This window comes from Zea mays, chromosome 1 (assembly GCF_902167145.1).
Source record: "Zea mays cultivar B73 chromosome 1, Zm-B73-REFERENCE-NAM-5.0, whole genome shotgun sequence".
In the NCBI taxonomy this organism is placed as follows: Eukaryota; Viridiplantae; Streptophyta; class Magnoliopsida; order Poales; family Poaceae; genus Zea; species Zea mays.
Window position 1 is genome coordinate 154,625,260 of NC_050096.1, and position 10,864 is coordinate 154,636,123.

Consider the following 10,864-nt stretch of genomic DNA (forward strand, 5'->3'; position numbering starts at 1 on the left):
GACTAGACTTGTGATCGATGGCGAGAGCCTATATAGTTGACGTCGTCAGCTATCAGGGCTGACGAGAATGTTCTGGATGACTTGTGGGAGAGAGCAAAATAGCGAGTGGAGTGAAAAGCATGGGATGTGGTGCCGATGTGCCCTTTCTCGACGTGTCGGCATTGTAATGTCAAAATACTTTGAAAACAGGGTCATTAGTACCATCCGGTATTTTAAAATGAGGGGACAGCCTTATTCAAATTCAGAGTTGAGGGAGAACTTTAAAAGGGGTCAATCAAACTTTACTAGCAAAAGCACTCCCATCCCATCCCGCGGTTCAAAGACGCAAAGTCGATTTTCTAGAACAAGTAATAAAAGGAGGAGCACAAGTTAACATACACCGTACATGTTACAAATCATCGCAGCACTAGGAAACAAAGGAGGTACACGTCTACTGTGAGTTTGTAACACATTACTCTAATTCTCCTTTTGATAAGAAATCCCGAATTTTCTTTCCATGTCAGAAACACATACACACTCGGTGCCCTGATGGGGCAAGCTAGCAAAACAGAAACGACCTACCTCACTACCTGCAACTGGCCTTCTTTCATGTGCCTGCGGTTTGCATTCCTTTCGGTTCTTCTTCTATGATCCTGCTCTTTTGGTCTCTCCAGGATAAAGATGGCCTTGCCATGTTCAGAGCCCCAGGTGATTGCATATACTGCCAGGTGTGGCTGGCGCAAGAAACGATCAAGTGCCTTGGGTCCTACCATCTCAGCGACTTGCTGTACGCTAACATCTCTAAGCAGTGGGTTGCCATTCTCTCCGGCAGAAAGGTCCAGCGCCCAACTGCTCCTCCTCTCCTCTTCTGCATCATGGCAGCACGCATGGGGCGAGAAGAAAACCGTCATCTTCAGAGGTGGCCTGGTAGGCAACAAGCCGCACCCCGGTGCCGCCGGAACGCGGCACCAAAACGCCAGCACGATGATCTGCTCCGGCAATATCCGGGACAACTCCGGCGACGAGGCAGCGTCAGCGACGCCACCACCGCTGGTAGCCCGAGGCCGTCCTAGCTGCTGCCCTCTCTCTCTGTCTCTGCAACACACTGGATCCCGACGGAACGCCTGGCTGGCCCTAGCGTACTCGCCTTCATCGATGCGAGCCCACGGAGGCGCGCTGGAACGGCACATGTCCACCGACGCAGCCAGCAGCGCGAGCTCCCCGACCGCGGCCTCGCTCACCAGCAGCTTCAGCTGGGACGCCATCGCCTGCAGGCACCGTATGGCCGTCCCGAACACGTCCATGCTCTCGGAGAGCCGGAGCACGATGTGCAGGAGGAGGTTCTTCTCCGGCGCCCCGCGGTCCTCGTACCCGTACTCGAGGATCGTCTCCACGCCGCGGCCTTCGACGCACAGCGGCCAGAGGTCGAGGAACCGCAGCACGGCTCCTTGCTCCGCCTCGTACCTGAGGTGCTTGCCTTCCAGGAGACGCCTCACGACCGGGTTGCAGAAGGTGCAGTGCCGCAGCGAGCTGCCGGACTCGGCCACGTCCCGCACGAACCTGCCCGCGCTGTCCGCCATCCACTCGAACCTCCGGACGACGGCGGCGTCGATGCAGGGTGACGACGACGACGGCGACGAGGAGGAGGAGGTGAGGAACGGGCGCGCCATGGCCGCAAGAACCCATCGTCGCCTGCGCTTCGGCTTCGCTTGGCCTTTCTGGTGGTTCGCTTCTTCTTCTACCTCCTCGTGCTGGTGGCGGGCTTGCGTGCTCTGCCGCCGCAGCCGCTGCTCGGTGATGAGCAGGCTCGTGCCCTCGATGAAAGCGAGCTTGAACATCTTCCTCTGGTCAAGGAGTGACACGTCCGTGATGGGCAGCTTCCCGGTCCTCTCTAAGGCGAACTCCAGCTGGCTGACGGCCATCTTGAGCCGCTCCGCGTTGTGGCCTGCAGCACCTGCTGCCTGGGCTTGCAGTTGCGCCGGCGCCGGCGCCTTGTCCTCGCGCTTGAGGCCGACCTGCAGCACGAGGGAGACGGCTCTGCTCACCATCTCCTGCGCAAGGGCTGACGCCACAGCTCCGGCTATGGAATCCGCCATGTCATATGGTATGGCGAGTGCAGCTGCAGCGACAAGCCGACAACCACAACCACAGATACGTAGGAATGGAACGAAAGCGACGGTGTTGAGTTGCTGGTTGAGATCGTCAGGGGGGGTAGTAGAGGTACTGCTGGCTTGGAACTACTTGTAGAGGCTGAAACGACGTACGCACGGCAGGGGAGCGAAGGATATATGACCGAACATATGATTGCCGGAAAATAATACGCGACCGGCGGCGACTGCGAGTAGGAGAAGCTAGGTGGAGACATCGCCGGAGCAAGTCTGGACTGGTGGCAGGCTCTTCCGATTTCAGTCAATTCAGTTCGCCTCGGCGCGCAAGACGCGCTCTGCTGACTACTTTACTTCCTTTGAAATTCTATCTACTAGAACTTGGCTCTGCCTTCTGCCTTCCTTCTAGTAGACGAGGTCAAGCTGAGTGGTGCGCGACACGCGGTAATAGCAGCGACGTCGGCTGGCCAACTGCATATCCCACACATACACAGGGTTGTATTCATCTGATTTGCTTTCCGTCTATGCGCTTCTTTTCCCCCTATTTTACAATTTACTAGTAAATGGCGCGCGCCACACGATTTTGGTCGTAATTAAGTTAAATCACACTTAATTCTAGCTATCAATAATGACAGAATTGTGTTATTATAATATTAGGGTGAAATATTACAGATCGAGCTAGACGAGATTGGAGGGAACGTATGGAGATTGAGGCAAGTATGAGTGCGGAGCAAGAGTTGGAGCGGGCGGCTCGCTTGGCGGATTAGCAGAGAATGGTGGAGATGTTTGAGTACATGTAAAGCCTTGGCGCCGCACAGGGTCTTGCTCCACCACCTCTATTGTTTCCTCCAGCTGACCGCCCTGCTCAGTCCTGCATAATATATATTCATCTGATCTCACATATGCAATCTCTTCTATGTGCAGAATCAATCGGCGGCATAAAACAAACCTCATGGTTCGTCCAACCCTTGGCCAAACCAGTCCAACCGCCCACCTCGCTGACGATCTTCTCTTAGTGGTGATTGTGAGACTTGTGTGAGAAACTTGCTCTGAACTTATGTTTGTGAGTTAGTAATACTTATATTGGTGAAACTTGGTCTGAACTTAGACATGTTTATGAAAAACTTGTGAGATTGGTTGTTTTTATGAGATATGTGGTCTCTATAATGTATGTGATGAATATGTGAACTTTATGGTGTATAAGTGATATATGTTTTGTTTGTATGGATGGAATAAAAAACAAATAAAAAGGAATTTTTGGTCATTTTGTCGAGTGTTACACTCGGCAAAGAGAGTTTTTGTCAAGTGCAATGACCATAGCACTCGACAAAGTGAAAGTTACCTATGCCCGGGAACAGGATCTGGATGTCGCCTAGAGGGGGTGAATAGGCGAATAATATTTATCATTATAAAACTTAAAACCTTACTCTACTCGAAGACTGGATCACGACGGAATGAACATTGCTTCCAGTAGGTGGCAGTGGAAATGAAGTTCCTGTCTCAAAAAGTCCTACACTTCACAAGTCACTTATACCACAGATAAGAGTATATGAAGTGCACACAGTAATAAGGCAAGAGACAAAGAACATAAACAGAGACAAGACAAGAGTCATAGCACAGAGCACGCAGGACACAAGTATTTATACCGAGGTTCGGCCAAGCCTGAAATGCTTGCCTAGTCCTCGTTGGAGTTAGCCACACCTTGGCTTGGAGTATCTTACTCCGTCCTCCGATGTGTTCAAATCTATCAACGTGATAGATAGAGCCTTTCAATATGTTGATGATTGTTACAACGTTGTCGTGGTTGCTTACAACTTTCTTGACAGCACTCCGGTAGAGTAACAGTGCTCAAGATCTTGATCTTGCTCTCAGCAGCACTTCCCCTCTCTCTAAAGACCTTCGTACCTCGAAGCAGTATCTCCTTACGGGTATAATGCTTCTCAGACAAAGGTCAAGAAAGACACACCTTCATCATATCAATGCAAGGGTAAGAATGCAAAGGGATAATGTAACACCCTGAATTTGGGGGTAGAATTTTTTCTTCTTTTTACTCACCAAATTCAGGCGTTACTCTCTTTTCTCTTCCCGTTTCGCTCCTTCTTCCCAAATTCAAAGCGGTGTAGCGACTGGTGTCCGTATTACGTGTAAACAAAAACCTAAGTTGTCATAGGTGTTGCATCATGCCGAAGCATATTTCTTTTGTCTGATGTCGTGTTTAATCGCGTGTTCGTCTCGTCTCGTTTCGGATTTTGGTTCGCGATTGGAGTCCGATCTGTGGTCGCGCTTGTTGTGGGCTTCTGTCCCAGCCCGCAACCCAACCCAGCCCGACCCGGCCCAGCCCGGCGTGCCCGTGCCTCCCCCATGCGCGCCCCTCCTCTCTCTCTCTTCTCCCTTTCTCTCATTTGATTTTCCCGCGCAGCAACCTCCTCTCCTCCACCTCTCTCTCTCTCCTCGTGGTGCCCTAGGTTTTGGAGATGGTGATCGCCAGATTTGGAACCCGAGGTGAGCTCACCTTCCCTCTCCCTCTCCCTCTCTCTCTTCCCCTCCCCTTCTTCTCCCCTGCACGCGACCCCCACCCGCGCCCTTGCGCGCGCACGGCCCCTTGAAAGGGAAATAGACTCACACCTTTTCCTAAATGATTTTGGTGGTTGAATTGCTCAACACAAATTATTGGACTAACTAGTTTTCTCTAGATTATAAGTTCTACAGGTGCCAAAGGTTAAAACAAACCAATAAAAAGTCCAAGAAAGGGTTCAAATAAAAAGAGCAAAAAGGCAACCGAAGGTTGCCCTGGTCTGGCGCACCGGACTGTCCGGTGCACCACTGGACAGAGTCCGGTGCACCAGGGAGATCAACTCCGAACTTGCCACCTTCGGGTTTCTGGGATTGCCTCTCCGCTATAATTCACCAGACTGTTCGGTGTAGCACCGGACTGTCCGGTGTGCCAAGCGGAGCAACGACTAACAGCGCCAACGGTCGTCTGCAAAAGCAACAGTGAACAATGAATAGTGCGCGACTGAGCGCGTAGAAGTTAGACCAGGCGCAGATGGCACACCGGACAGTGAATAGGACCTGTCCGGTGCACCACCGGACTGTCCGGTGGCCCCACTTGTCAGAGCTCCAACGGTCGAACCCCAACGGTTGGGTGACGTGGCTGGCGCACCGGATAGTGTCCGGTGGCACACCTAACTGTCCGGTGCGCCCGTCGACAGAAGCCTTCCCCAACGACCATTTTGGTGGTTGGGGCTATAAATACCCCCAACCACCAACACTTCAAGGTATCCAGGTTTTCAGCCAACACATTCAATACAAGAGCTAGTGCATTCAATACAAGACACAAATAGAGTGAATCAAAATCTCTCCAAGTCCCAATTCCACTCAAAGCAATAGTGACTAGAAGAGAGAGTTTTGCCGTGTTCTTTTAAGCTCTTGCGCTTGGATCGCTTTTCTTCTTCCTCCATTCTTGTTCTCAACTCACTTGTAATCAAAGCAAGAGACACCAAGTTGTGGTGGTCCTTGTAGTGGACTAAGTGTCCCGTTTGATTGAAGAGAAAAGCTCACTCGGTCTAGGTGACCGTTTGAGAGAGAGAAAGGGTTGAAAGAGACCCGGTCTTTGTGACCACCTCAACGGGGAGTAGGTTTGCAAGAACCGAACCTCGGGAAAACAAATCACTGTGTCATCCGCCTTATTTGCTTGTGATTTGTTTTCGCCCTCTCTTTCGGACTCTATTATATTTCTAACGCTAACCCCGGCTTGTAGTTGTGCTTAAACTTTATAAATTTCAGATTTGCCTATTCACCCCCCCTCTAGGCGACTTTCAATTGGTATCGGAGCCCGGTACTTCATTAGAGCCTAACCGCTCGAAGTTATGTCGGGAGCTCACGCCAAGAAGGAGATGGTGACCGGTGAGAAGCCCGCCACAAGCCACGGGAAAGCTCCATCGGGAGAGTCCGACAACAAAAGGGAGGAATCCCCTCCCCGCATCAAGTCGCACCGGAGTGGCAACAAGAAGAAGAAAATGAAGAAAGTGGTCTACTACGAGACCGATTCTTCGTCGCCTTCCACCTCCGGCTCCGACACGCCGTCCGTCACTTCTAAGCGCCATGAGTGCAAGAAGTTTAGTAAGATCCCCTTACGCTACCCTCATATTTCCAAACGCACTCCTTTACTTTTCGTCCCACTAGACAAACCACCGGTCTTTGACGGTGAAGATTATTGTATGTGGAGTGATAAAATGAGGCACCATCTAACCTCACTCCACGCTAGTATTTGGGACATTGTTGAGTTTGGAGCGCAGGAACCATCCGTGGGGGATGAAGGCTATGACTCGGACGAGGTAGCCCAAATCCGGCACTTCAACTCTCAAGCCACTACTATACTCCCCGCCTCTCTAAGTCGAGAGGAGTATAATAAGGTGCAAGGGTTGAAGAGTGCCAAAGAGATTTGAGACGTGCTCAAGACCGCGCACGAAGGAGATGAGGTGACCAAGATCACCAAGCGGGAAACGATCGAGGGGGAGCTCGGTCGATTCATGCTTTACCAAGGGGAGGATCCACAAGCCATGTACAACCGGCTCAAGACCTTGGTGAACCAAGTGCGCAACCTCGGGAGCACCAAATGGGATGTCCATGAAATGGTCAAGGTTATTCTTAGATCACTCATTTTTCTTAACCCTACTCAAGTTCAATTAATTCGTGGTGATCCTAGATATAAACTAGTGTCTCTCGAGGAAGTGATAGGAATATTTGTGAGCTTTGAATTAATGATCAAAGGCTCCAAACAAATCATTGAGCGAGGCGCCACCTCCACACCCGAGGTGCAACCCGTTGCCTTCAAAGCAACGGAGAAGAAGAAAGAAGAGTCTACCTCAAGTAGGCTCCCCATCGACACCTCCAAGCTCGACAATGAGGAGATGACTTTAATCATCAAAAGCTTTCGCCAAATCCTCAAGCAAAGGAGGGGGAAGGACTACAAGCCCCACTCCAAGAAAGTTTGCTACAAGTGTGGTAAGCCCGATCATTTTATTGCTAAATGTCCATTATCTAGTGATAGTGGCAGGGGCGACGAAAAGAAGGGAAAGAGGAGGGAAAAGAAGAAATACTACAAGAAGAAGGGCGGCGATGCCCATGTTTGTCGGGAGTGGGACTCCGATGAGAGCTCCACCGACTCCTCCTCCGACGAGGACGCCGCAAACATCACCGTCAACAAAGGACTCCTCTTCCCCAACGTCGGCCACAAGTGCATCATGGCAAGAGACGACAAAAAGAAGGTAAAATCTAGAGCCTCCACTAAATATGCAACATCTAGTGATGAGGAAAACTCTAGTGATGATGAAGATAATTTGCTTGCCCTTTTTGCCAACCTCAACATGCAACAAAAAGAAAAAGTAAATGATTGATAGGAGCTATTCATGAGAAGGATGAACTCTTGGATAGCCAAGAGGACTTCCTAATTAAAGAAACTAAGAAGCATGTTAAGGTTAAAAATGCTTATGCTCAGAAAGTAGAAAAATATGAAAAATTGACTAGTCAGCTAAGCACTTGCCATGATATTATCTCAAACCTTAGAAATGAAAATGCAAAATTAATTGCTAAGGTTGAGAAGTTAGATGTTAGTGATGATTCAATTATTAGTCTTAGAAATGATAATGCTAGTTTGATTACTAAGATTGACAAGTTGAATGCATCACTCTCTAGCCTTAAATTTGAGAATGAAAAATTAATTGCTAAGGCTAAAGATTTAAATGTTTGCAATAATGTTATTTCCAATCTTAAAAATGAGAATGCTATTTTACATGCTAAGATTGATGAACTAAATATTTGCAAACCCTCTACATCTACCATTGAGCATGTTACTATTTGCACTAGATGTAGAGACATTAATGTTGATGCTATTCATGATCACCTAGCTTTAATTAAACAACAAAATGATCACATAGCTCAACTTAGTGCTAAAATTAATGAGCATGACTTAGAAAATGAAAAATTTAAATTTGCTAGAAGCATGCTCTATAGTGCGAGACGCCCAGGCATTAACGATGGCATTTGCTTCCAACAGAGAGGCAATGTTAAGCTTAATGCCCCTAAGAAATTGTCTAATTTTGTTAAGGGCAAAGCTCCCATGGCTCAGGATAACAAGGGTTACATTTTATACCCTGTCGGTTACCCCGAGCACAAAATTAGGAGAATTCATTCTAGGAAGTCTCACTCTGGCTCTCATCATGCTTTCATGTATAAGAGTGAGGCATCTAGTTCTAGGCAATCCACTAATGTTAAATTGCCTAAAAATAAATCTCCTATAGCATCAAATGAACCTAATATTTCATTTAAGACTTTTGATGCTTCTTATGTGCTCACTAACAAATCAGGCAAAGTAGTTGCCAAATATGTTGGGGGCAAACACAAGGGGTCAAAGACTTGTGTTTGGGTACCCAAGGTGCTTGTTTCTAATGTGAAAGGACCCAAGACCGTTTGGGTACCTAAGAACAAGGCCTAAACTTGTTTTGTAGGTTTATGCATCCGGGGGCTCAAGTTGGATCATTGATAGCGGGTGCACAAACCACATGGCTGGGGAGAAAAGGATGTTCTCCTCCTATGAGAAAAACCATGATCCCCAAAGAGCTATCACATTCGGGGATGGAAATCAAGGTTTGGTCAAAGGACTTGGTAAAATTGCTATATCTCCTGACCATTCTATTTCCAATATTTTTTTCTTGTAGATTCTTTAGATTACAACTTGCTTTCTGTTTCTCAATTATGCAAAATGGGCTACAATTGTCTTTTTACGGATATAGGTGTTACTGTCTTTAGAAGAAGTGATGATTTAGTAGCTTTTAAGGGAGTGTTAGAGGGTCAGCTATACTTAGTTGATTTTAATAGAGCTGAACTCGACACTTGCTTAATTGCTAAGACTAACATGGGTCGGCTCTGGCATCGCCGACTAGCCCACGTTGGGATGAAGAATCTTCATAAGCTTCTAAAGGGAGAGCACATTTTGGGACTAACAAATGTTCATTTTGAGAAAGACAGAATTTGTATCGCATGTCAAGCAGGGAAGCAAGTTGGTGTTCATCATCTACACAAGAACATCATGACGACTGACAGGCCACTTGAGCTACTCCACATGGATCTATTCGGCCCGATAGCTTACATAAGCATCAGCGGGAGTAAGTACTATCTAGTTATTATGGATGATTATTCTCGCTTCACTTGGGTGTTCTTTTTGCAGGAAAAATCTCAAACCCAAGTGTTGGGGGCCTTCGGCTCCGAAGGTCCTCAAAAGCAGGATTTAACAGTGTTTCTGGAGTATAATGTGTGAACAGGTATCTTTGGACCCGAATCGGTACCACAGTGGGAGAAGCTCAAAGAATACGAAGGTTGATACAGCGCCGAAGAAGTGAGCAGGAAAGCTTCGGCGTAACTGCAGAAAAGGAAACCGACTTAAAGATGAAAAGGCTATTTAAACCCCGATGGATTACTATAGAACTACTACCAAATGTAAAGGATATGGATGTAATTTTATGTGGGTTGTGTTCCGTGCCTATAAATAGGTGAACAGTACCCCCGTACTGTTCACGCTGACTTGGCATTTACTTTTTGCGTCACGCTTGTACTTTTACTTCCTTCCAAGCTGAAGGTACATCTGTAACTTGATGTCGTTTTTATTCTTCAATAATAATAATACAGAAATGAATTGATAACAACATATAATTGCCTACATTTTACTTCATATTCCATATTTTATATGCTTCTTCTTTTATTTAACATATACTGCAATGATGAAGGTATGTCTTTCATGACCTTCGTCTGAAGATCATTATGTCCTAAGGGAAATAATGCTTCGAAGGACGAAGGGTATTAACATTTAACATCTTGTGTTGTCTTGTTCTTAATTCATAGTATTTAAGAACAAGTCCCCAACATTGGCGCCCACCTCCGGTGAACTCACTTCCATTTCTTGAGCTTTGAACACCTTCGGCAAGCATCACCTTCGTCATGCCGCCGAAAAAAGCTTCAGCAACAGGGGCTGGCACGCTGCAGCCGCTGGACCCCAATCAAGACGTCCTTTCTCTTAGAGAGGCTCGGAGCCAGAAGAGGAAGGCTGTCAGTCCAACACCTCCGGAGGATGATCTAGATCAGGAAATTCAAAATCTGGAGATCCTTCAGCAGCAGGTCCAACGCAAGAAGGAGAAGATGGCTCGTCTAGCTGATCTTCAGAGACAGATAGATGAAGCTTCTGAAGAGGTTCGTCATCTTGTTCAAGATGATCAAAGCCGAAGGCTTCCACGCAGAGAGCTTCATCAGGAAGGCTTCCACAATGAGGATGACTGGTATGAAGATTTCCATCATGGAAACTTTGCTTTTGATGATGCTTCTCCTCTCTCAACAGAATTGCAGGCTACACCTTGGCCACAGACTTACAAGCCACCTCAGCTTCCCATATATGACGGTCACTCAGACCCTAAGCAATTCCTAATGAGCTATGAAGCAACTATATCTTCGTACGGTGGCAATACGGCGGTCATGGCAAAATCCTTTGTCATGGCCGTCAGGAGTGTTGCTCAGACTTGGTACTCTTCTATTCGGCCAGGGACAATCACTTCTTGGCAGAAATTGAAGGATATGCTGATAACTAGCTTTCAAGGGTTTCAGATGAAGCCGGTCACCGCTCAGGCTCTCTTCCAGTGTACCCAAGACCATGAAGAGTACCTTCAGGCGTATGTCCGAAGGTTTCTGCGTCTGAGGGCACAGGCGCCGACAGTGCCCAATGAGATTGTCAT

General features: G+C 47.7%; 1 protein-coding gene across 1 annotated transcript; it reads right to left on the bottom strand.

Moving 5' to 3' along the window:
- Positions 1–259: 259 nt before the first annotated feature.
- On the bottom strand, positions 260–2,512 carry LOC100278866 (uncharacterized). Its single transcript, NM_001152003.2, has one exon. It carries the CDS (start codon positions 2,073–2,075, stop codon positions 558–560), a length of 1,518 nt encoding a protein of 505 aa, NP_001145475.2. The 5' UTR covers positions 2,076–2,512; the 3' UTR covers positions 260–557.
- Positions 2,513–10,864: the final 8,352 nt, after the last annotated feature.